The following is a 26929-nucleotide window of genomic DNA, read 5'->3' on the forward strand; positions in this document are numbered from 1 at the left end:
GAATAAAATTCTGTCCCTGTGTGTGTGTTTTAAGAAGAAAAACAAAATCCTTTAGTCATGTTAATTTAAAAAACCCACAACAGCAACCCCATGTGTCTGTCTTTCAGCCTTTGGCAAATGACTGTTGAAGGTAGGCTCATCAAGAGGGAATCCTTTTGCAAGTTAAGGAGATTTCTCTCTCCAAGTGAAAGCACTAGTAGCAATACAGCAGCAACTAACGTTATTTTCATAGGTGACTTCCAGAAACTCAAATCAAGCCAGGAACTCAAATTCAGCCACTCGGTAGCCATAGAAGCTGATTGAATAGGTAACCTGAAATATGTAGGATATGTAGAATATGTAAGATATGTAGAACCTGGAGCAATGTGTAAAATCGTAAGAGTACCTCTGGCCATGGGCAGAGTGTCTTTATCTTATCACTGGCCACACCTTGCCCCACCTCCTTGTAAGCACCAGTGATGCGACTGACCAGAGCATAGGTGACCATCTTCTGCTGTTGTTGCATCTTCTACTGTGTTCTGAAATCAGCGCTGGCTGTTTTAGAAATTAAGAATGCAATCCTGTGTGCATTTACCAGGGAATAATTCCCATTCAACTCATTGGAGCTTAACTTTTGAGTAGACAAATACAGAACTGCCCTGCAGATCCTAAGTTTGACTCTTAGCATTTCTGTCTAAGGGATCTAAAATTGCAAGCCTTGGAAAGCACTCTTATTTCTGATCTGGAAGAGATGGGATTGAATCCTCTTGGCATTACTGGGCTGCATGGATGCTGGTTAGACTTGGGATACAATTGTGTAAAGCTTCAGTGTATTATACCGGTGGATCTCTATGGCAATCTGAGAGTTGCAAAATAAAACAAGTAGGTCAGACAGACAACACTCTCTCCGTTGGACAGAGAAAGTCTGAGAATTTCGTCCAGAAAGAGAAAGTCTATTGGACAAGCCAGTGTTTATTCTCATGCAGTTCAATGTGTGCAGTGGCACAGAGAGTCAGCTGAATATGTGTGCCAAAGAACCATAACAAAGGCCCTTTAATCTTTATAATATTAATGAAGACAGCATCATAGCTGGAAGAGGATGCAAAATAGGGGTTACAGCCTAAAGATGTTCAGTTGCATTACTAGGGACTGGGCATGAGAACATACACTGAGGACGTGAACAGGAGGAAGAGCAGGTGGCAGGAGGTATTTAAGTTATTAATCCTATATGCAAATAGAAATATGCCAATAGAAGGGGGGGAGACTACTTTGGAGGTTGGGAAAACCTATGGAAGGGCCATACTGCGCACTCCTCCCCTCATAATGATCGGCATTTTTACTATGTAGATTGGGTAGGCCATTTAACATATGAAGTATATATAGTTTTAATTGTCAATTTTTCTTGCAATGTTCTGAACCAAAAGGTGGGTTAAAAATCTTTTAGTCAATATACAAGAGCTAGACTGAATTGACCTTTGGTTTCATGGTGATTACTTCAGCTGTCCTAAAAGTGTCTTCTCTCTGGCATGGCCTGACTTTGGATTGGTTTATCACTGGTGACTCCCCATGTTGAGAGCCAACCAGGGGTTTTTTTCCTCATCTCTGCTCCACCCATGGTTCCCCCCCTCCCACCCAGAGGGAGGAAAGTGGGCTACAGAGAACTCAGCCAGCTAGGATGACACAGAGCTCTGGGGAAAGGCATCGCCACCGGGAGCAAGGAAGAGCGGTTTCTTAAGCAGGGGCCAAACAACTGCAGATAAGCCAATGTGTAAGTTCCTGTGGCCTGGGGGGGGGGGCAAGGAATGAGTGTCAGGAAAATGAGAAGAACTGAGGGATTCCTAGCAAAAGGGCAGCCATGATGATAGAGATCCAAGATTGAAGCCAGTGGCAATTTCTTTGGTAGCTTTTTCCTATGCATGCTTATTTTATAAGTCCATCCCACAGTGTTTGCTTGGGACTTTTCACTGCAAGTAAATAAGCATAGTATGCTTATTAGATACAAAGAGATGGGGAAATTAAAAGTGGCAAAAGAAATGTGGCAACAGGACCACGGCTGTCATCGTCGTGACATTCTGGGGAGGATCATGCCTTTTGATTATATAATTATGTTCTCAAAATTGTACTGCTGGAAACTGCTTTCATCCCACCCGCCCCCTGCTGTTTGTAACGCAATGTGATTGTGAATATTTGGTTAAGTAAACAATACTGAATTTATTTGAAATGGACAATTGCAGTCATTTGGACCTGTCTTCCAGATCAGAGTCTGACTCATTACTCTAAAACTGCACCTCTAAAAGAGCATGAACACATCAAGAGTGTCTTCTTTTTTCAACAGGAGGGATATTCTCTGAATCTCAGTTCATCACCTTCTCCAGCTGCGCTAGGAGATAGGGAGAGAACTTGCTTCAATGGAATGAGTAAGCTTGACAAACACAAACTGTCTCTTGGTTTGGGGGGGTTGTGGGGGGGGGGAGTGGAATTATTTGTGTTATGAAGAAATGTATAGTGGCCTCTTTATTGCAACGTTCACATTATTCTCAAGGTCTTATTCTTGCTTCCCTCCACCACTGCCAATTCTATATACCACCTCTGACTGCAGGTGGAGATTTATGTCATTCAAGAGTAGAATGTTATGGAGATGGATTTTGGCCTGGTCTCCACCACGAAATACTAGTTTTCTATGTGCAAAGATACTTTTTTTAAAAAATATATATGGAGGAGCTGTGTGATCTTCTGCCCGCCCCCAGCACTCTGAATTCATGCAACCTGGTGGGATCACTTTATGCATTATACAGCATTATTATTATTTATTGATTTTAAATCGCAGCGCAATCCTCTGCAGGTCTACTCAGACCTGTCCCCTCTGAGTTCAATAGGACTTTCTCCCTGGTAAGTGTGCTTACGATTACAGGCTTAGTCAATGTGTGACTGAGATGGTTTTAGAATGAAGGAACGCCCGGGCTCATAGCACGTGCTCTTAGCCACTACACTGCACCAGCTCTGAGAAATTATATTATTAGACTCAAGCATTTCAAGGAGCTTTTATTTCTTTTCAGACAAGTCCTGGGTGGCCACTGATGTGTTGCAACATGAAAAACGGGCTAGCACTTACGCAGTAATTGTAATATGGAACATTTTGCAGTATTTAGTTATATTATTAACTCGAGGACCTTTCATTTTCTGTGTGTGAAATTCAAGTGTCTGAAGAATTAATTTCCAGCCACTAATGTGGGTCAGCTTTTGTACATTTAAATTACTTTGCATTTAGTTCTCCATAGGTTTTTTTATTATTATACTCCAGCGCTACTTTTTAAACTTTTTTTTTATTATTGGTGACCTCCAGTGACTTGACTAATGGTTGTTGCGGGGCATGGATAACAGTGTAATCAGCAATATGACAGGCTATGGGCAGCTTGATCTACAGCCGGCGGTCAGAGCATTGAGTCTGGAGCCAATTTCCCTTGAAATAAATTAGGGCTAAGTGGGCTTTAATCCAAGTATCCTGGTCAAACAGGACTATGGACCACAGACATAGTTCTTGAACATAGATTGCTTACCGGAAATGGGAGCCTGGATTCCTGAGGGGTATGTTCTAAGGGATGGCATGCGGTAATTAACCAAGTTGGATTCAGTTCCTGCTAACTCAGTGGAGCAAGGCCTAGGGAGAGAGATCAGTTTTTAGCCATTAATGGTGGCAGGCAATAAGCAAAGGGCAAGCCTGCTCTGGAAGCTTTTTATAGGGATTCTGGCTTTGTCACATGACTTGATGTAGCCTATCGCTGCTCAAGAGACTCTTGCACTGTCTTGAATGAATGATTGCAACCTCTAGGTTCAGAGATGGTGTGCTGCTGTGGTACCAGATGCCAGGAACAACAACAGTAGAGGGCTGTTGCCTTCATGTCTTGCTTGTGAGTTTCCCATAGGAACATTGGTCTAATCCAGCATGGCTCATCTTTGTTATTATGACAGGTTATCCCAGCTTTCTTCAACCTGGTGCCCCACTCCCATCAACCACCATGGCTGTCGACTGGGGGTAATGGGGGCTGGAGGCCAAACCTTCTGCAGGAGACTGTGTTACCCTTTACATGTCTAAGAGGCTGGTGTTAGTTTGACAGGTTCTCTACCTTGTATCCCTTAGGCACAGGCTCAGATGGAGGACTGAGTCATGCCACCAGATTCCTTGCTACTTATAAGACGAAAGATACCAGAGTATTTTATCCCCCAATTTGATAACTGAAGACTAATGCCTCCTTGTAGTGCATTGTAATCTTTGTTCTAAACCTGGTTTGAGAATTTGTCTTCTGCAGATGCTGTATATTTTTAAAAATCATTTATAGCGGTGGAACGATAATTTGATGAACACAAATAGATGTATTATAATTACTGAATATGCATTGGAGTAATGCACAAGACCCAAGTCATTAAATTTTCATTACGAATGTATAAATTAGGGAAACAATCAGATTTGTTTCTAGAAATGTAATGCCTGCCAGGTCACAGAGGGATGCATAAAGGTGGAGATGAGCTTAAAAGCTTGTGTATGGGATCTGAGATGAAGAAAAATGAGGGAGGGAGAAGAGTGTAAGAAAAGGTAGCACTATGTTGTAGTAATGAATACTTTCATATAAAGAATTGGCTTATTCTAGTGATTAACAGATTCATTATGTGGTGCTAAATATCGAGCTCCTCCAGACAGCCTATTTATTGAGCATTCAGCCTGATGTGCTTGTACAAAGTTTATCTGCAGGTTAGATTATATCCAGCCTTCATTGTGTATTTGTTGTGCTTTGTTTATGGGGAGGTTATATGGCAATGGGTATTCATCTTGATTTGCTTTGGAGACGTTTATATGTCATCCCAAACAAAGGTCCGTATAGTTAAAGCTATGGTTTTCCCAGTAGTGATATGGAAGTGAGAGCTGGACCATAAAGAAGGCTGATTGCCGAAGAATTGATGCTTTTAAATTCTGGTGCTGGAGGAGACTCTTGAGAGTCCCATGGACTGCAAGAAGATCAAACCTATTCATTCTTAAGGAAATCAGCCCTGTGTGCTCACTGGAAGGGCAGATCCTGAAGCTGAGGCTCTAATACTTTGGCCACCTCATGAGAAGAGAAGACTCCCTGGAAAAGACCCTGATGTTGGGAAAGATGGAGGGCACAAGGAGAAGGGGATGACAGAGGACGAGATGGCTGGATAGTGTTCTCGAAGCTACCAGCATGAGTTTGACCAAGCTGCGGAAGGCAGTGGAAGACAGGAGTGCTCTGGTCCATGGGGTCACGAAGAGTCAGACACGACTAAACAACATATGTCATCCCATTAATCATTCATTCATTCCACACTTTTCCATGCATTTCCCGGTCACTTTCCAAGCTGCAAAAGGCCAGTTTCTTTTTTTAAAGTGGATTTTGTTTGCACTGCGGTGAAAGAGTACTTTAAATCCACTTTAATTGCACAAAGTTCCTGTTATGTGTTTGAAACCCTCCTGCAAAATACTGACAGTCTGGAGTATCTCAGTTTTATTTTGTTTAAACCCTAGTCCTCATGAATTCTGGAGAACATTTTGAAGATGGTACCACTTAGGTTGAGAGCCAGTATACCCTTGAATGCCGCTTGTAGTGGAGAACTGTTGTCTTCATTTCTTGGTTGTGGGCTTCCTAATGATGTTGTTATCTGGTTGGCTACTGCTTAGAGTGGTGTGCTAGACAGATGGGACCTTATTCTGATCCTCCAAGTTTCTTCTGGTGCTCTCATCGTCTTTGCTCATGGCTACTGATAATTCTCTGCAGATACAGCCCTAATGATCATTAAAACTTTCATTCAGCATTTCTTTATTTATCATTCTTGCTCTGTGCTAGAAAGCATCTTGAGACCAAGATGTAAAATTAATTACAGGCTTGGCAGGCAAAGTGAGGACGTTTGCTTCTAATAAGGGAAACAATTTACTGGGAATCTCACCTGTGTAAGCCACTTCAATTTGAACAGGAGTTGCGTCAGAGTACAGCTGTAGATCTCCGGTTCGTTTCAATTAAGCTTGTTCAGAGGAATCTGATAAATTGCGCCCAACTCTCTCTTTTCTATGTGTTAATGTTTTAAGATTAGCTAATTGAACCTCAGTACATTTGAAACTGCTGTGTGACTATGGTAACTCATTGCTTAGTTTAATTAAACGCTACACAGAGACGCGCACATACTTGTACATGATTTTCTGTGAATTTTTCTTCCCCAGCTCATAAATTATTTCTCATACAAACGATGACAAATTTTGGTAGGACTTCAGACTCTGATGCCAGTAGAAATACTTAGGCTTGCATTGGGAACTTTGGCTTTATGTTGGGTTGATCGCCCAGTAATATTGCAGTCTGGCTGAGCATTCGAAATAAGCTTGAGAATACGCACCATAAATTCCAAGTGTGAATAAATAAATCATATTTGCAATGTGTGTAATCTTTAGAACTTTCTAGCTTAGATACTCTTCAGCTTACATCCAGCTTCTCCTTGTGTAGCTCTGGGTAGCATTCATGGAATTCCCCATAGTCTCTGATACAGGCATTGACCACACTTGCTTCATATAGAACTTCACATTGCTGAAACAGAATGTCCTGTAGCAAATGTTCTTGCCTCTCGCTCATAATACAGTGGTACCTCAGGTTACATATGCTTCAGGTTACATACGCTTCAGGTTACAGACTCCGCTAACCCAGAAATAGTGCTTCAGGTTAAGAACTTTGCTTCAGGATGAGAACAGAAATTGTGCTCCGGCGGCGCAGCAGCAGCAGGAGGCCCTGTTAGCTAAAGTGGTGCTTCAGGTTAAGAACAGTTTCAGGTTAAGAACGGACCTCCAGAATGAATTAAGTACTTAATCCGAGGTACCACTGTACTTAGGTGCACTTACACCATGTTGTTACATCATTACATGGTATGTTTTCCTATTGGTAGGTAGCAGTGAGTTGGGTGAAGAAACACAGGTGATGATGTCAGGTGTGGTGGATGTTCCAAAATGTTACAGAGGAGAAGGTAGAGAACTTGATAGGGATGGCCATTTGTGTCACTAGTCCCATGTTCATTGTAATGCCGAGGCGGTGAACCCTGAGGCCCTCCAGATGGCGAGGGACTACAACTCCCATCATACCTGACCAGTGTTGGGTTAATGGGAGCTGGAGTCAAACATCTGGAGTGTAACAGAGTTAACTATCCCTGGTGTAATATGTAGTTCTACCCTTAGCATCAAACGTATCCATTCTTAAGGAAATCAGCCCTGAGTGCTCACTGGAAGGACAGATCCTGAAGCTGAGGCTCCAATACTTTGGCCACCTCATGAGAAGAGAAGACTCCCTGGAAAAGACCCTGATGTTGGGAAAGATGGAGGGCACAAGAAGAAGGGGTCGACAGAGGATGAGATGGTTGGACAGTGTTCTCGAAGCTACAAACATGAGTCTGAGCAAACTGCAGGAGGCAGTGGAAGACAGGAGTGCCTGGCGTGCTCTGGTCCATGGGGTCACGAAGAGTCGGACACGACTAAACGACTAAACAACAACACCCTTAGCACCAATGCTACTATGGGATAGCTCAGTTGGTAGAGCGTGGCACTCATAATCTCAGGGTCATAGTTTCGAGTCTCACATTGGGAGAAAGATTCCTGCATTGCAGAGGGTTGGACTAGATGACCTTCATGGTCCCTTGCAACTCTATGATTCTATGATACCATAGCTTCAGGTCCTCCTAAAACATTACACTACAAAATAATCACCTCGGACTAAGTTCCCTCCCGCCTCAAGAACGTGAACCTAACCTCTTTTCAAAGACTTGTGCTGTATCAAAGCATTTATTTGGAACATTTTTATTTGATTTTTGGGCTTGAGTCAGCTAAGATAAACTGCTATAGTGGGAACTGTACAGTTTTGCTGTATTTTATGCCTGGATTCCTTCCTTCCTGTTGTGTGTTTTTAAAAAATAAAATAAAAAAGAGTAAAAGAAAAACTGCAGGTGAATACTTGTTACTACATGTTTTAGGGAGTTCAATAAAATATAGTCCTTGGAGCAGAATAAAGTACGTTTAGGTTTCCTAAAGGTAGCACCACACTGCTCTACTGCTGCCTCAAAAGGCCTGCAGGGCTTTTGACCCATCAAGCCAAAAGGAGCTCACTAATCTTGTATATAGTGGTCCAAGGAGGCTCAGCTTTTTTTCTTTCTTTCTTTCTTTCTTTCTTTCTTTCTTTCTTTCTTTCTTTCTTTCTTTCTTTTTGAGACTATAAAAAGATTGAGTACGGTATTTCTAAGTGGCTGAGAGACCACCATCTTGACTGTGCTTTCAGTTAACCTGAACAACATGGGTGTCATGTCACACAGCTCAGTTTGGGTGCTATGTTGCAGTACAAAGGAAATGTAAGGTTTTTTTTTAATAAACAAAAGCTACTGTCTAGTGTATACACTTAGGTATCACTTTCTGAATGTTCACTAGGTGAAAATTCACTTATCCAAGCATGAAGAATTAGTACCCAAACCTCCCTATTCACACTGAGGATTCAGATATCCAAACAAAGGGCTTTTTTTTTTTTTTTTTACTTGTTTGCCTTTTGCTGGTTGGCTGAGGAACAAACAGAGGGAAGGAGGGGGAGCAGTGAGACAAATCAGAGCATTTTTTTTTCAGCATTTCCTGGGTGGGGTTTGTTTGTTTTTTCTTGGGGGTGGGACAAAACTCCTTGGTTGGGAATGCATTAGAATTTTCCCCATAGGAATCAGTGGAAATTGTGGACTTATTATGTGAACAGTCACCTAATGAATGCCTTTCAGGGAACACATTGTGTTCAGTAAGCATGACCCCTCCATGTTCAAAGAAATAACCATAAACACCAGTGGGAGCAGCACATTGGCTCTGTGTGTTTACACTGCCTCAGCCCTCTCCCTCTATCTCCCACTAAGCAGCAGAGACATGACTGACTGGAGGTTGGGTGAGCAATGCCACCATCCCATGCTGCCCACTGCTGCTATTAACATACCTATTCTCCTATTCTTCTAATGTAAACATAACAGTGAAAATTCTCTATTGTATCTAGAAAGCTTTTCTATCCTGACGTTTAAAAAACAATTCACACCAAAGCTTCCTCTTCTTCTAATTTCAAGAGCCATCCATCAAACACTGGGTGGGTTAAAATCTGACAGATCATCATTATGCAAGCAATAAATTAATATTATTATTTTTTTAAATGGGTGTTTTGTATTCAGGTGGCAGCATACAAATAAGAGTTCGCTGTCTGTCTAGGCTTCAGTCTTCAGAAGTAGAAATTATCACCTTGCTCAACCTTTCTAAAGATGTTTGAGCCTTAGGCTTAAGTACCTGAATGTCAGAATGAATAGAGATTTGGATAGCCAACTTATTGCTCAAGGTGGAAAACAGTACAGTGAGCGAAAGCAGAAAGAGTGCTACAAGAGAATTCATGGGATGGGCATGGGGTAGCAAGCTTTGGAAGTAAGAGTTTCATTACTATTCAAAATGATTTCCTTGGCAGTTTACATAAGAGTTTTCAGAAATACAAACAGAAGTGATCAGGGATGTGCTTAGGAAAAGCAAATAAAAGGGTGCTGGAGTTCATTAAAAAGTTTGACACAGTCTTGGGGAATCATGCCGTGTCTGTGTGGTGAACATATGAGTATGCATGAATGCTTGTGTCTTAGTTTACATTCTGCTGCCTCATGTATGGCAAAAGGGGAAGCTATTGATAAAGGTAAAGGTAAAGGGACCCCTGACCATTAGGTCCAGTCATGACTGACTCTGGGGTTGCGGCGCTCATCTCGCTTTAGTGGCCGAGCGCATAGCTTCCGGGTCATGTGGCCAGCATGACTAAGCCACTTCTGGCAAACCAGAGCAGCGCACGGAAACGCTGTTTACCTTCCCGCCGGAGTGGTACCTATTTATCTACTTGTACTTTGATGTGCTCTCGAACTGCTAGGTTGGCAGGAGCAGAGACCGAGTAACGGGAGCTCACCCCATCGCTGACCTTCTGATCAGCAAGTCCTAGGCTCTGTGGTTTAACCCACAGCGCCACCTGCATCCCTAAGCTATTGATAAGTTGAACCAATAGGCACTTTCAGCTGAAAGGCTGACTGCCTGGATCTGATGGGAGTTGTAGTCTAACTACAACTGGTTGGTATCCTATTGACTACTCCTGAATGGGGAAACTATTGACAACAAGTTGAACCAGTAAGAGCTTTCAGCTGAGGTGTGTAGCTTCTAATAAAATAATCACAACCACAACCACCTCCCTGATTTGGAAACTGAGGCACTTCAGGGCTATAAGATTTCCAGAGAGTAGGAAAGTACTATTAGTGAGCCCTCTGATCTGGCATTCCCCCTTGGCAGAAACAGTAAGGGGATGACTGGGACTTTGATTTTCGTCACATACATAGGTATTTGGACTGACAGCCTTGCTGCATCAGAATCAAAATCCTCCTGCCCCAACCTTTGGTTTCCAACAGTGACCAGGCAGATGCCTCTGTGAAGGGTTGTGGCGAAGACAACAGCCTTCCCTTGTTTGTCTGTAGCAACTTGCACTTGGATGTATCTGAACATGGCAGCTCCATTCAGCTGTAATGGCTGATAGCCATTGATGGACTTCACCGTGATTAATGATAGTGAGAGAGAAAATAAAGTATTCCATTAGCAGGTTCATGAAGTGAAATAGTCTAGAGGAACACCAGTAGAAAATTGAAACCTAGCAGGGGTTGGCTTTGGTTTTTCAAAATTCAGCAGTTCCCTGTGTGAGGCTTGCTCCACTTCTCACCTAGCATTCTGCTCAATTCACCACATCATAGTTGCAATGCCCTGTGGCACCCCCTAGGCCCAGTGCCCAGTGCAGCGGAAACCACCTCTGAGCCCAGTGTAGCAACTGTTTTGAAATTAAGTTGTGGAGTTGCACAGTATTCATAGCAACGTTTATTCTACGCATCATGTTTTATAAGCTTTGCAGCAGCAAATATTACACCTTTAGATGAATAACTTGTTTTGTTTTAATTAGGGTACAGAGTTATTTTAACACGGGGAGGTGTTCAGTGTGCATCTGTGTGCAGTGTGCATATGTTTGCTGCAAGAGTCCTGCTTTCATGTTGTGGTAGTTTTAGCATGCCGGAATCTGGAGAACTTCTACCTGCCTTATTAGCAATTACTCGGCCTCTTTCTCCACAGACTGACCCATCTCTACACTTTTGTACACTACCTGTTTCAATAAGACCCAGTGAGCTGCACAAAATGTCTCATTACCTGTTTGGGGGTCCATGGGGAACACATATGCTGGATTTCTCCAGGTTGCACTCTGGTCCCACATGCATGCACATCCGACTGCTTGAGCTGTACCAAAGACAACTCCCAAATATGTCCAGTCTCATGTTGCACCTTACTGCTACAGAAGCACAAATGTTCTCTTTTTTATTTTTCCTTTTGGAGATGTGACCTTCATCTGCCTTCTAGCAATCTTCAGACTGCCTCCCGTGTGTATTCTCTCTCTCTCTCTCTCTCTCTCTCTCTCTCTCTCTCTGTGTGTGTGTGTGTGTGTAGTTAGCACTGACAATCTCACTGCTGCCTGCCTGTGCATCATCAGGTCACTGCCGAAAGCAGTTCGAATGCAGTTCGAGAGACAGGCTTGCTATTTCAAATTCCATCTAGGGGAATCAGGTTGGCAAAGATCTCTGCCCCCCACCTCACCCCCGGTCTCTGTTTCTTCGTCTCATATGTGTGAGTAGGAAAGTCTGAGCAAGGTCTAAAAGTTCACTTGGATATATTCTGTGGCAGTTTTGAATAAGGGATTCCTCCCAGGATATACAGCCAGTTTTCTTAGGATAAATTAACTCCATTTGAAGTGGCAACTTAAAAAGTGTAGTACATCCTTTAGCCTTCACATTTTCTAATCCACCCAGACAAATGCAGTCCTGTAGGGACGTGACATGGGCATAGCTAAGGGGATGGCAGGGGGGCAACTGCCCCCCTAAATCAATACAAATATGAGGTTCTGCCCCCTGGCTATGCCCATGAGACATGATATATTCTTACCTCTGCCTGGGATTTGTGGGGGGAAGTGGCTCTCAGACATGAACTCAATGGGACTTACTCCTAAGTAAATATACTTCCTGCATTTTTTCGCCCGATCCTTTTTTATCAGACATTTTATCAGACCCACTTATCTGTGAAGCTTACTTCTCAGCAGTTGTGTCTAGGGTTGCCCTGTTAAGGAACAAGTTGTACACACCATGAACTCCTGCTGTCTGAATCGTCCTCCTCCAAACTGTCACCCCCTTTAAGCCGCTAGGAGCTCAGATGACTGAGCAGCAGAGCAATCTCCCTCAGCAAATCTTCTCCCACTGGAATCATGCCCCATATAACATTACATACAGGATTTAAGATGCACTTTGCAAATATCTGTGCACTTTGCATTTTGCAAACATCGGTGCTGTAAATGAACTCATCAATATTAACAATTTTCCGGGCAAAGAGAAATAATTAATCATTTATCTGGAATTCATTTTGCACACCACTTGTTTTCCAATCTTGTATTTGTTGGTTTGCATTTTTATGGAAAGATCGTTTTATTGCTGCTATTAATGTATTTATGGACTTCACCAGCTTGTGACGTAAACAGTGACCGGTGGGTGGAAGGGTTTTACAAGAGGTGGCACAAAACTGTGAAAGGATGTCCTGATCCTTTGTTTTGGAGCTCAACTTGTTCACTTCACCCAGACTTGCTGTTACATAATGTCACATTACATAAGCAAGAACAGTGTAATTTGCATAATCGTCAACCCTGTAATTTGGTGGATACAATTGGCAGATCTTTCTCAAATGCCCAGGGCTAGAAATTTACTGTGACGGCTGGAAACTGATTGTTGGCTTAGGATTCATTATTAATATTGATGAGTAGTGCAGAAGAGTGGTCAGATGTCACCATTAATTTCTGAAAATAGAATCAAGGCATTTTTAAAATGGTCATTCAAATGCAACGTGTGTTGTTGAAATGCAGCAATATACTGGCGAGTGCCACTCATTGTCAGTTTGATGGGCTTGTGTCCTTATACAGAATTAAATAGAAAAGTAGTGTTAATGATTTGATATTTTGCACCTGCTACCTTGCGTGGTGTGGAGCTGCTGTCTGTCTCTCCTGTCATCAAAAGTAGGTTTGTGGTGGTATTTCACCTCTTGCCTGTCGGTCATCTCTCAATACCACTCAGAACTGATGCCTCAGTTACCAGAATGATGTGGGAGCAATTTCCTCCATGTCTAGTCCTCGCTGCGGAGTGCAACCCAAAAATACTTAACTTGAAGCTACTTCAACCCGAGGTGTGACTGTAATGTCTTTAAGGAACCACATCATTTGACTGAATTATGCAGTTGTTTCTTACAGATGTTATATGGGTGGTGTGGGAACACGATTTATTTTGGGCAAAGAGTTAAGCATGGACACTGAAAGCAGCAGAGCTTAAAAACTCTTGAGTTTTAATCTGATTATGCCCAAGGTAAGCTATCATTCAAGTCTTTCTACACAGGGTAATGTATAGCTTTTGGTAATAATATATTTCTGTGAAGTGTTTAACTTCATGAAGTAGCTACCCACAGCATTCACACTTAGAAACCCAAGTCGATCTCTTGGAAAAGGTCTTAATGTCGGTTTCACAACGAACAAAGAGCCTGCTGTTTAATTAATTGGGTCTAATTGAGAGCTTTCACATATTAGTGATCAGTGAACTGTAATTGATAAAGCTACACCTCAAAGCCTTTACAATTGCCAATTGCATGTTCTTGTGAGGTTGCATCCTATGTGTATGTGTGGGAGGGGGTGGGTTCTGTTAAAGCGGTCAACTCACTTTTTCTGGCTAATTAAATCAGTTGACATTTGCTTCCTCCAGACAATTGCTTTCACCTGGGAAATGGCACCCAAATTTACAGAAATAAGTAGCTTAATAAGGTACCTGGGGCAAAAGGGTAATGCACTAACTAAAGACCATACTGTAATTTGTATGTTACTGAACCTTAATGCATTCACCAAGCAGTAGAGCTCGTCTATTTCCTTTGCTTGCTCTTTCACATGTGTGTACCCGGAAATCTTCCATGGGTAATTACGAGTTGGCTGGCTGATGGAAGGTTTTGGAGTATTTTTTTTAAGTCAATTAACAGCCTCACTTTTAACTGATTATTTAATTCGGCAGGAAATTATATTGATCTAGGGGATATTTTGAGACTACTTAATGGAGATGAAAAATATTCCCTTGGTTAAATAACAATAAATCCTTTACTGACAGAGAACGTCATATTAAACCCATTGACTGTATCCAGGGATGTCAAACATAGATGGTTTGCAGCAATGCTGCCTTGTGTAGAGTACCGGCCAACCAGGGACAGCCCCAATTAAAAATCTTGATTAATTACAGCCCAAGATTTAGAGGTTCCTCAAAAGCTTGTTAAGGAAAGATTCAGCCGTGGCAAACAAATGAAATAAGTGAAGGAGGCAAAGCACATGTAATGGCAGTGGCAAATCTCAGTTCTCAACAAATTTCCCTGTTAGAGGAGGTTTGCTGGCAATTAGATACTTCTGGAGACCGCTCTGCTCTTAAATAGCAGTGACTACGAATGCCGTTTCCCATCTTGGTTTGTGATAAAGGCTGCACATCTGCAAGACTTTGGTCTTTCAAATTTCAGGGTTGCCCTGTGCAAGACCAAAATTCAGCTCCCCTCTCACCTTCTATTCTGCTCAATTCACTACGCCATAGTTGTGATGCCCTGCAGCATCCTCTAGGCTCAGCACCCAGCACAGCAGAACCAGACATGCTTCCCCAAAACATGCCTCTGTCCTCCTTTTTGGAGAGGGGGAAAATTGATGTTGTTTCACCTTCTGTAAATTCTAGGATTGGCTACGGTAATGAACTCTCTTTGGGGTTCCCCTTGAAGACCTCTGTGATGCTTCTTTGAGTTGCTTCTTGCTGAACTCTTGGGAGAGGGGGAGCATATTAGACGCCTATTTTATGACAACTGCACTGGGTTGCTTGCTGGTTTCTTGGTCTAGTTTAAGTTGCTTCCATTTAAAGCCCTCCAGGTCCTGAGACAAACATGTAAGACAGTTTTTTTCCTCTTCATGTGAGCCGTGTCACTGTCTGTACTCTGCTGGCCAAGGCCTGTTCTCTGTGCCTAAGACATGTGGGGAGAGGGTTTCTTTCAAGGAGAGCATCACCCCAACACAAAACACCTTGTGCATTTTGAAAAAGAGACTCTACCTCCTGCCTGGATTGCTGGTGGCTTTCCCTTCCATTAACCAGAATCAAACTTCTAGCAACAACTGCCTACCTGTTAACTGTATTTGGATTTCCAGGTGGGAAAGAGAGACAAGTCTGTATCATAGTGAACTTACTGAAATTGCCAAAACAATGCACTAATTGCAAACAGCAACTGCCCTTCAAAATTCCCACTTCTCCCAATTTTGTGATGCTGCTCTCTAAGTATAGAAAAGTGTAGAAAAAAATCATATATGAAGGGGAAAGGGTGTGTGGAAATGCAAGTATTACTGAAAGCAATACACAGAAATGCATTTATCAGGGGAATTGTTGCAAAATGTTATATTAGGCAAAATCGCTGCAGAGAAAAAAAATGTGTATTAGGAGCGAAACACCCTAAAATGCTGATGAACTTTCATGATTAAAAATCTCAAACTGATACAGAAGTGTTGTGAACTGAGCTTAAGATTAAAAAATGAGAAACGGAAGGGGGGGAAATCCCTGACATTCATTCATTCCTACCTCCAGGAAGGAATTGTTAGAGGAATAATGATCCATACCACATGAAAGTTTGTAGTGCAATGAAATGAAGAACTTTGCATAGAAAGGTTTTCTTTTCTTCCTCTGAATTGCCAAAGAGGGTTTCAGAGACAGATAAATGTAGAAAATGATTCAGTGTTATGTTAATTATACCCACTTTCTCCTCCTTTACCTTTATCAGCTCCACAAACATGCACACATCAGGAAAACCCTTATCATGCCATAACAGCACTGCTGACACTATCAGCAGCTGGCTGTTAAAACATTTCATTAATTTAGGTTACAAAGGACACGCTGTCTAATATTTTATCTAACTGCATCTTTTTTTAAAAAAAATGTTTCAGATAAAGATGAGTAATTAAGCCAAGGTCCTTAATTACTTTTGCTTAAAATAGATGAGGTCCTTGTTCATCTACTTCCAATTTAGGAGTGGAAGATCAGGTGTGAATCTGGAAGTTCCTAATGGCTTCCCAGAGCAGAGTGGCTCCTTTGCAAGAGGAATGGATAATCAACCTTGAAGAAAGCCAAATGCAAGGGAATTAATGTAGTATTTGAGGGGGCCTCTACATTATAATTCTGGGGGAAATCTTTCCAACATGGGTTGCCATTTGGATGCAGATTCAGAAGGCTCTGAGGCTGTAATCCAAACTGCCTTTGTAGCAGGCTGTGTTTCTTTTCCCCAATAGGTCAGAGGTGTCTCTTCTCCACTAGAGTACACCTGTGAAGGGGCATCAGCATCACTTCGCCAGTGCAGAACTCTTATTCCACCAAACGGGCAGACAGTACTGCCAGCAAAATGCCTACTGGCAGTAGCTTGTAGAAGGGTGTTTGGGGGATGGTGGTGTGAGCTGGCCTGGGATCCAAAGGATTGATAACCAACCCTACTGCAGATACCAATATTGAGCAGCTTGAAATGACTGGATGCATACAAACTGGGTCCTTTTGGAATAAAACATGGTTGAGGCCCATAAGTTTGATGCAAAGCTCTACTTGCAGAACTTTCTTCAGAACAGAACAAAAAACAGTACATAAATGATATATCCAAACAGTTCCATAAGATCACGTGCATGTCCAGCACAGGTTCAGCTTCTTAGAAATAGCTTTAAACAGGATTGAGATTTAAACTCACTCTCTCTTCTCCATTACAGCCTGAGGCTATGCAGCTCCTGCAGTGAGCTCCATTATCACATCTTACTTCCACACTGGTTGGGGACAAAATGCCAAAGGCAACTCCCTTCAAAATGGTGATTTGCAATTGAATAGCCTCCTGTGTGAACTGAAGTTAAACATATTGGAGTTAGCAGAAAACAATAGTTAATTATCAACCCATCTAGGAGCTCAGACAGCTTAATATAGCCCCATGGAAAATCCCCATGTTAAAGCCTTCAGCAACACACGTGAGCATTCTCCATTTTATTGTGAATTATACAATTATACTTAACAAGTCCCGCTGCCATCATTGCAGTACTGGACTTGATTCCTGCACCCACCACCACCTGCCTTCCACTTGAGGTGGTGTGAGCAATGAGGTTGCGGATGCAGTCATATCTCTATCACACTATCATGCCCCATCACTGCCCAACTGGGGTCTGTCTGGATTATCCTGTAAAGAACCCTTTGCTGTTGAAAATGGAAATTTCACTTGGGGTTGGTATTCAATTCTGAACACATTTTTAGAGAAAGGCTTCATGTGCCAAAGGACAGCAGGATGCTTATGCAGATTCACATATATATTTAGTATAATACTTTGTATAATATTTGTATGGTGAACATTAGACTTACCTTCGCATCAAGGGGTTGACCTCCAGCCTTGAGCTTTGCCTGAATGGTTGCAAAATACAAAGTATTGTATTTAAGTGAAAGTCGTAAACGTCCCCTTAGAAATGTTGAAGCAACTTAAAGAGAACCAGCAATCATACCAGCAAGAAAATCTTTGAAAAGGTCATAGAAAAAGGCCATTTACTTAGAAGCCCCTCTATGTTCAGTGGGTTTCCTCCTCTGATTCATGTGCATAGGATCCTTTCTCGCTATGGCAAAATATTACAGCACATCGGTTGACTATTTGACTAGACAAAACATTGTTTGTCACTTAGCTAAAGGTCGTATAGTACAACTGTAACAGAAATAAGCGTATTGCAAAAATCCACCAAAATAATTAATGCTCGTTATGCTAAAAATAGCATTCTGAATTCTATAATCTTTATTTTCAGCTAACTGTTGCTGAGCAACTATAAGTGTCTGTGAGCAACTTTGAAGAGATTGAACAAGCCCTCAGAGCTAGTTTCGATGGAGGCTTTGTCCTAGCTTTTGCTATCAGGTGGTCCCTATGGACATTCTTGCTAGACTAATTGACCACAAATATTATTGCATACTAAGTGGTCAGTTGACTGGTATTCAATGCTAGTATAACATATAGAACTAGAATTGGTTTAAACAAAGGTGAGGACAACATTAGGAGGCATAATACAGTCCTGGTATTTAGCCCAGACTGGGTAGCCAATATAGACAATATATTACTGCAGATACTAATAATGCACAGATTGAAGCAAATGAATGCATAAAAACTGGCTCCTATTTGGAAATAAAACATTGTCAGGACCCATAAGTTTGCTAAAAAGCTTTACTTGCAGAACTTTCTTCAAAATGTAACAAAAACAACAAAAATATATCCAAACAGTTCCATAAGATGCTAGTCCAAGGCATAAGCTCAGCATCTTACAAAATATTACATAATTCCAACAGACCTAAAAGCAAATGTTTTTCTCTTCCCTACAGCCTCCATTCTAGCCTGCATCCTGCCTGAGGCTGTTTATCTGGAGAGCCATTTACATCTTCCATTTACATCTTCTGTTCTGGGAACAAAGATTAAAAGCAACTACCTTCAAAATTTGCAATTCAATACTCTTCATGTGATTTGCAATTCAATACTCCTCATGTGATCTAAGGTTAAACACTCATGTGTCAGCTAGCAGAAAACAAAAATAGTTAATTATCGACTCAGTTAAAGCTCAAAGTACCTTAGAATACTGCAGTGGAATTTCCACAGAATTACCAATACACATTTAGGCATTTTCCATTTCAGTGTCAATTAAATAATTATTCTTAGCATATGTCTGGGTCTGCCAGCCATTTCTGTACACATAGTTTGAAGGAGCAAGTGAACATCCTGTTGTCCTGCAAGCTCATATTATACTCACCAGTTCTATAAATGAAATTTTGAGTACCACTATTTGGCTTCATGGACAACACACTTTTTCATGCTAATAGGCATCATGTAGAATAATCCTTGGGAAAGTGACTACTTTGTTGTTCTTCCCTGATCAACAGCCTAATTCCGTCCACTTGCTTCATTTCTCATGAACAATCTTTCCTTCTAACCAATATTTTGCAGGAAGGAAGAAGCTCTTCTGCAGGCTTCTTGCAATACATTTCCTGTTCCTTTGTTCAAATGCTTCTTCCACTGGAATCTGTTTTTTCTTCATTTGGTTCCGTTCACCAGCCAGCCCTCCCTCCTTGAAATTTCTACAGCCACTTGTTCTACTGTGCAGAGGCAAATTGAAAAGCAGCTTAAAGGTTAACCTTTACAAGCTTATCTCTCCGTAAGTATAGGAAACCTCCCTGCACTTCCTAATGGTCTCAGGAACTTTAATGGTGGTCCCTGGATCACAACTGAGGGGCCACTGTTATGAAAGGATTTGCAATGCTTTACATAGCATTAGTTTTCATTTATGGCTGCTGAGAACCTGTTCCCCCAGTATTTTCCCCAAGCACAACAAATATTATTCATTTGGTTTTATTTATTAAATTTGCATACCTCCCTTCATCCAAAGATCACAATGTGGTTCAAAACATAAAAATACAAAATGAGAACACAAAGTACATATTATTATTATTATAATTTTAAAAACCAACCACCTCTCTCCCACAAAAACATTTAAAACGTGATAAGAATGATAATTATCCAAAGATCTGGTTATAAAGAAATGTATTTGCTTGGCACCTAAAGATAGAAGAAGCTAAGAGAGACTGCCTAGGGGAACATTCCACATACAGGGAGCCACTGCATGCCCAGACCTCTCATAAAGGAGGAACACAATGATCACAGGATCTGGGCCAGATCATATGGGGAGAGGTGGTCCTTGAAGTATTGCAGCCCTGAGCCATTTAGGCCTTTATAGGTCAAAACCAGGACTTTGAATTGAAATCCAGTGCAGCCAGGCTAGGATATGTGTAATGTGCTGGCAGTAGTAATCTCAGTAGACCTATTTTTAGCAAGACATCATATGTCCCAAGAGGCTTCTTATTAGCTAAATGTAAACAGCCAGTTCCTCTTTTTCCCCTCCTCCTCCTCCTCCGCTGCTCTTTCTGCAAAATCTGATACAAATGGCTTTAAAGCAGCATCTTTTTCTCTAGAACAAAACTGTACAATATGAGCTCTGACATATTGATCAACACGATTTTTCAAAAAAGCTTTTAGTTTTAACAAATGGGTTGCAGTTCAGTTGCCACCTTCAGCTTGGCAGGCCTGTCATCTAGTTCAGAAATACTTGCCACCTTAAGAAAGACTTGCCATTCAGATTCATTTCTTTCTATAAGTCAATGTGTTGTAAAATGGAACTAGGGCGTAACAGAAGAAAGGTAAGCCTGGCTCTGTCCCCTCTTCCAGTGTAAGGAGCTAGAAGATGAATGGAATCCAGTTACTATATCTAGCAAAGCATTCAATAATGTTTCCACATGAGCACAGTATGTCCTAAGGTAAATAACAGTTCAAGTTGGCTCAAATCAAAATGCAATTGAATAGATCAGAACAACAACAGTAATTAAAAATGTTGGTCCACCCATTCAAGGTTAGGCACCCAGCAGCATCCTATAAAAAAAGTTTAATCCTGTTTCCCCTTAACATATTTATAAACAGAGGATAAATTATGGACACAATGCACTGAAGGTAAACTCTTCCTTCATAAGAATCTATTGAAGCTATGCTGTTGCTTAACTTCCATTCATTTCAATGGGACTTCTGCAAACACTCCAATATCCACATACCTTGCATAAACATAAGAATTCACCTTCAGCTTTTCCTGCAGTTGCTCCCACTTGTCCATGTTATCACATCTTAAAACTTTTCCTCCCCAGGATAAAAAGCAGATTTGTGGTTTGGGTGAGCAACACATATATGTGGATTTAGATATCACAGTCAATATACACAAATGATCCTGTGAGCTGGATTATGAGCAAGAGATTGTGAAAGGAGTCTCTAAAAGAGTACAATTAATAAAATAGAATTTTGCCTACAATAATTATTACGTAAAAGCTCTGTTTGGTCATTGGCACAAGATGAAGGAACCTCCAGATTGTTCCATGTTCAATATCAGAAACTCTTTCCTCACATTACCTGAAGCTCCTCTAAGCTGATTATGTTGCAACTCCTCTCTTGGAAGCACCTATTCCTTAAAAAGCACAGAATGGCTACCCAATTTTCTCTGGGAAGTCACACTTTACTAAGAAATAAGCCCATAGCAGGTCCGGAATCTGTGGCCTGAGTGATAACAGGCAGGGATTCTGCTTCAACATGTGTTCCACCCTCAAAATATTAATCAAAGGAAGGGAAAGGGATTACAGATTAACCAACCAGATCAGCAAAAAAAGGCCTGCTGAAGCACACTAGGGTCATAGGATGTCATGTGATAAGGGCTGACACGTACAAAAGTGCCTGGATTAGTCGTGTTCTGTGCTTTAAACAACAAGGAGACTTGGCTTGCTGTTGGTCTTTGCCCCAGGCTCTGTCCACAACTTTGATATCCAGACTTAGAGCTGGGTCGAAAATATCTTCAGAAAGGATGCCTAAGACTTGAAATGCTGCTTTCCCTACTCTGTGTTGCACTGCAAAGTACCACAGCTAGGTATTCTCTACTTCAGATGATACAATAGCAAACATACATTTGCTTTTGTGTGTGTGTGCAGTGGAGAGTTCTAGAGCCCTTGGTGCAAGCAGCCACTGGATATGCTGAGCTGCAAAAAAAAAAGTTAAGCATATGCATACATTATATTTTTGCATGTACGTATGAAAATTAAACGTGACAACAGGCCCACGCTTGGGATGCATTAAAGCAATGTATGTAAATACACTTGATTATGAACGTATGGAAAACCGATCAGGTGGTTGTTATGGCAAGCCTTTGTAGACTTGAACACCACTCTTCCTCTGACAGTCTTCCCATTATATAATGTGTCATTTTTGCTAATCACTGTCAGGTACAATTTATCAAGGGAGAGATGTTTTGATTACATGCTGAGGTTTCAGTTTTATTATTTTTAGCGTACATAAGACCGTTTCTCAGACAGCTATTTCCTGTTAGAGAGCATTATACAATACTTTCAGGTGCATATAAATTCAACTGGGACAGAACCGTGTGGTTTGTGGCTTGAAACGATGGCACATTGGACCATTTCCTTTGCCAGCTATGCAACCCCAGGGTCTTACCAGCAGAACATCACTGTCAGTTTGCTGGCATTTTACTTACCTTATCCAATAGCAGCATCCATCCCTCTTGTGGTAGAATAGAAGGGGCAGGGCTAGCTGTGCATAGGGGCATATCCCTGTGTGTGTGTGTGTGTGTGTGTGTGTGTGTGTGTGTGTGTGTGCGCATGTGTGTACTGTATCTTTATATAATTCCAGTGATATGCAATAGCACTGGACTGAGTAGTCTGCAAACAAGTACATGTTTGTTGAAAGGTGGAGATATAAAATGATGTGGGTAGATGGAAAAGGAACTTCTGCAGCAGGCATTGTCCAAAAGATGACCAGCACTAGTTCAGGCCTGCACAACTTGCACCCCACCAAACCAAACACAGTCTGCCACACAAGCACAGTAATCTGCCAGGAGGTTGATAAACTGTCCTGATTGCCATCTCTGGGACTGCTAAAACGAGGGAGGGACGGAGCGGGTTGCTATCAAAACACAGCTGGTGGGCTCAGTTTGGCTTGACTGGTCACAAGGTGTGCAGATCTGCCCTGGCGTATCTCCTGTCCACACTACAATTAGGTGTGGTGGTCCTACTTCCAGGGACAAGAATAACCGTTTTCCAGCAATACAGCACGGTGGTTTAAAGCTGCTAGGAAATGACAGCTCTGCCAGAACATTATGGACGGCACAGGTGCCATCTGGCTAGTTATAATCATGGCTCCTTAGAAAAGTGACTGCATTTGAAAAGGCCCTCTTGCTGCTGAGTGGTTATGCACACAGGTAAAGTCCCAGTTGAAAATGCTGGGGATTTAGCTGTGCAAAACTAGGAGCAGGACTATAATCTTAAATGCCAATTAAGAGCCTGGGAATTTAATTAACGCAGGCTATTAGTGCCTGAAATATGAGTCTGCAGAGCATAACACCAAAACAGATTTCTCAAGTGTGTGACTCTTGCTCATGGGGGAAATCTCCCCGGTAATAAAAAAAAATACACTCTTCCAGTGCTGTATGGCATGGTCCACTTTAAATTGCTCTAAGTTTATGAATACTGATACACACACCTCAGTCTCTGAATGGCAAGACATGCCAGGGGTTTCAAAACTTACCCAAGGTTTGGTTTCCTTGGAATGAAGGTCAGTGGAGACTGTGGTGTCCTTAGGATACATTGGGGGTTTTGCTCATATGTACAACCTGACCATAGGATGGAGGGCTCGCAGCATTAACATCCCAACAGATCTGCTTTCCCTTTAGGTTTCCAGGGAAGTCCCAAGCCACAGGCACACACAGGCCTCTTGCTCTCCAGGTGAGCTGGGAAGAGGCCCGCCTATTTATTTCTATGGCAACAGAACAACCTCTTTGGACATGTAAATAGCAGTACTTAACTGGTCAGCTAAGGCTATTATCTTACAAATAAACTTGTCTGGCAGGTTCAGCAGCCTCCTTTACTAGATTCTAAACCTCACTGGATACAGGATCACAGGCCTGGAAGGGAACCATAGCTATCATTCAGACTGACCCCACCAAACAATACTATTTTTTTTTTTGTACCCATATACTGCAAGCACAAGTCAATACAGAAGTGTATGATAACTGCTTGGACCTGACTGGGTTTTTAAGACTACTTGTTTTGGCATTTCTGAATATGTTTTAAACTGTTCACAGTAGCTGAGGGTTTTTTTTGTAATTGTTTTATGTTATTTTAATGAAATCATCATTTCTGAGTTGTGTCTTTACACTACGTCAGGATATAAATACTCAAATAAAATATTTGTTTCTTAGTTTTGCACCTGGATTGGTATGTTAGGCAACTCTGAGCAGCTGTTGATTAAAGTAGTGATGATTGTTGAATGGTGGGTATTATATAAGAGAGAAAAGACGGGGTGCAGCAAGAAGGATAAATTAATTACAGCATGGAAAATGGGAGAGGAAGTTGAAAAAAACAAAATAAAAGTTTATTATGTTTTGAATTGTATATGTGATTTTTTTGAAATTATTTAATATATAAAAAGTAGTGGTTTTATGTAGTTGTTGGGGGACCTGTAGCCCTCCAGTAGTTGTTCAGCTACAATCCCATTGGCCCCAGGTAGCATAGTTAATGGTCAGGGATAATGGGAGTTGTAGTTCACCAGCATTAGGGGGGCCACAGGTTCTCAGTCTTTGCCTTAAACTGACAAAAATGAATTTCAAACAAGCACTGGTATAGGAAGATAAAGCAACGCAGCAATGATGACATGCTTTGCATAAAAAGGACAGTTTGAATGTGGGATATTGCCCTGTTCCCCCTCCCCATTTATTCCTCCCCCACTCCTCCTTACTGAGGGTGTAATGAATCACTGCCAGCCAATGAATAAATGAAATTCTTCCTTCCACTTTTACCTACACATCCTCTGTTTCAATTGCTTCATTCAGTTATTAGTTTCTTCGCCTCCTCCATTGACTCGGTTATTTGTTCTCACTGGCTCCCAGTACGTTTCCGAGCACAATTCAAAGTGTTGGTGCTGACCTTTAAAGCCCTAAACGGCCTCAGACCAGTATACCTGAAGGAGGGTCTCCACCCCCATCGTTCTACCCGGACACTGAGGTCCAGCGCCAAGGGCCTTCTGGTGGTTCCCTCACTGCAAGAAGCGAAGTTACAGGGAACCAGGCAGAGGGCCTTCTCGGTAGTGGCACCCGCCCTGTGGAACACCCTCCCACCAGATGTCAAGGAGAAAAACAACTACCAGACTTTTAGAAGGCAGCCTTGTTTAGGGAAGCTTTTAATGTTTAATAGATCATTGTATTTTTATATTCTGTTGGAAGCCACCTAGAGTGGCTAGGGAAACCCAGACAGATGGGCAGGGTATAAATAATAAATTATTATTATAGGCTGTAGCTCGTTGTTGCACCTTGTCTGTGATCCATCCTTCCTTTCACTCACAGGGCTTGTAGTTTTCACTCCAGTTTACTCTTTTCCAAAATGGTTTTGTGATTCAAAAATCTGGGGGAAGATAAAGAAGGGAACAACAAAGAACCCCTCTCCTCCTTTTCTTAAATGGGTGGCACTTAGAAGCATTCCTGGAAATGTGATCCCTGTGGACAGGCTGCTTGGACGAGTGAAACCAACCACCTGTCTCCTGGATCCTTGCCCATCCTGGCTTATAAAAGCTAGCCGGGAAGGACTGGGCGATGGGCTTCGTGGGGTGGTGAATGCTTCCCTCCGTGAGGGAGCCTTCCCAGACCCGCTGAAAGAGGCAGTTATTAAACCGCTTCTTAAAAAACCATCTTTAGATGCGGCCACAATGGCCAACTATCGTCCAGTCTCAAATCTTCCATTCTTGGGCAAGGTGATTGAGCGGGTGGTTGCTGAACAACTCCAAGCACGCCTGGAGGAAACGGACCATTTGGATCCCTTCCAATCGGGATTCAGGCCTCATCATGGGACTGAAACTGCCTTGGTCGCACTGGTTGATGATCTCCGGCGGGCTAGGGACAAAGGTGAGAGCTGTTTCCTAGTTCTGCTGGATCTCTCAGCGGCGTTTGATACCATCGACCATAACATCCTTCTGGACCGTCTTGAGGGGCTGGGAGCTGGGGGCACTGTCCAACAGTGGTTCCGCTCCTTCCTCCTGGGCCGTGTTCAGAAAGTGGTGGGGGGGGATGAGTGTTCAGACCCCTGGGCTCTCATTTGTGGGGTGCCTCAGGGTTCTGTCCTCTCCCCCATGCTTTTCAACATCTACATGCAGCCGCTGGGAGAGATCATCAGGAGGTTTGGGCTGGGTGTTCATCAGTATGCAGATGATACCCAGCTCTACCTCTCTTTTAAATCAGAACCAGTGAGGGCAGTGAAGGTCCTGTGTGAGTGTCTGGAGGTGGTTGGAGGATGGATGGCGGCTAACAGATTGAGGTTGAATCCTGACAAGACAGAAGTACTGTTTCTGGGGGACAGCAGGCGGGCAGGTGTGGAGGATTCCCTGGTCCTGAATGGGGTAACTGTGCCCCTGAAGGACCAGGCGCGCAGCCTGGGAGTCATTTTGGACTCACAGCTGTCCATGGAGGCACAGGTCAAATCTGTGTCCAGGGCAGCTGTTTACCAGCTCCATCTGGTACGTAGGCTGAGACCCTATCTGCCTGCGGACTGTCTCGCCAGAGTGGTGCATGCTCTGGTTATCTCCCGCTTGGACTACTGCAATGCACTCTACGTGGGGCTACCTTTGAAGGTGACTCGGAAACTACAACTAATCCAGAATGCGGCAGCTAGACTGGTGACTGGGAGCAGCCGCCGAGACCATATAACACCGGTCTTGAAAGACCTACATTGGCTCCCAGTATGTTTCCGAGCACAATTCAAAGTGTTGGTGCTGACCTTTAAAGCCCTAAACGGCCTCGGTCCAGTATACCTGAAGGAGCGTCTCCACCCCCATCATTCTGCCCGGACGCTGAGGTCCAGCGCCGAGGGCCTTCTGGCGGTTCCCTCATTGCGAGAAGCAAAGCTACAGGGAACCAGGCAGAGGGCCTTCTTGGTAGTGGCGCCCACCCTGTGGAACGCCCTTCCAGCAGATGTCAAAGCGATAAACAACTACCTGACATTCAGAAGACATCTTAAGGCAGCCCTGTTCAGGGAAGTTTTTAACGTGTGATTTTACTGTAATTTTGGTTTTTATGGAAGCCGCCCAGAGTGGCTGGGAAGGCCCAGCCAGATGGGCGGGATATAAATAATAAAT

At 42.5% G+C, this 26929-nt stretch overlaps 1 protein-coding gene across 2 annotated transcripts in view; it reads left to right on the forward strand.

Annotated features, from left to right (window-relative positions):
• The first annotated feature begins 1119 nt into the window (after positions 1 to 1119).
• Positions 1120 to 26929, forward strand: part of PHYHIPL (phytanoyl-CoA 2-hydroxylase interacting protein like) — an 81041-nt gene continuing 55231 nt past the window's right edge. Inside the window, exons 1-2 of one of the 2 annotated variants that reach the window (XM_079975726.1) lie at positions 1120 to 1185; positions 2315 to 2396. In XM_079975726.1, coding sequence (XP_079831852.1) covers positions 1135 to 1185; positions 2315 to 2396 — 133 coding nt within the window. In that variant the 5' untranslated portion in view covers positions 1120 to 1134. Of the gene's footprint in view, positions 1186 to 1631; positions 1748 to 2314; positions 2397 to 26929 lie in introns of those variants that run through there. The other variant, XM_079975728.1, reaches the window with a different exon arrangement.

Source organism: Podarcis cretensis (assembly GCF_951804945.1).
Source record: "Podarcis cretensis genome assembly, chromosome: 5".
Classification (NCBI taxonomy): domain Eukaryota; kingdom Metazoa; phylum Chordata; class Lepidosauria; order Squamata; family Lacertidae; genus Podarcis; species Podarcis cretensis.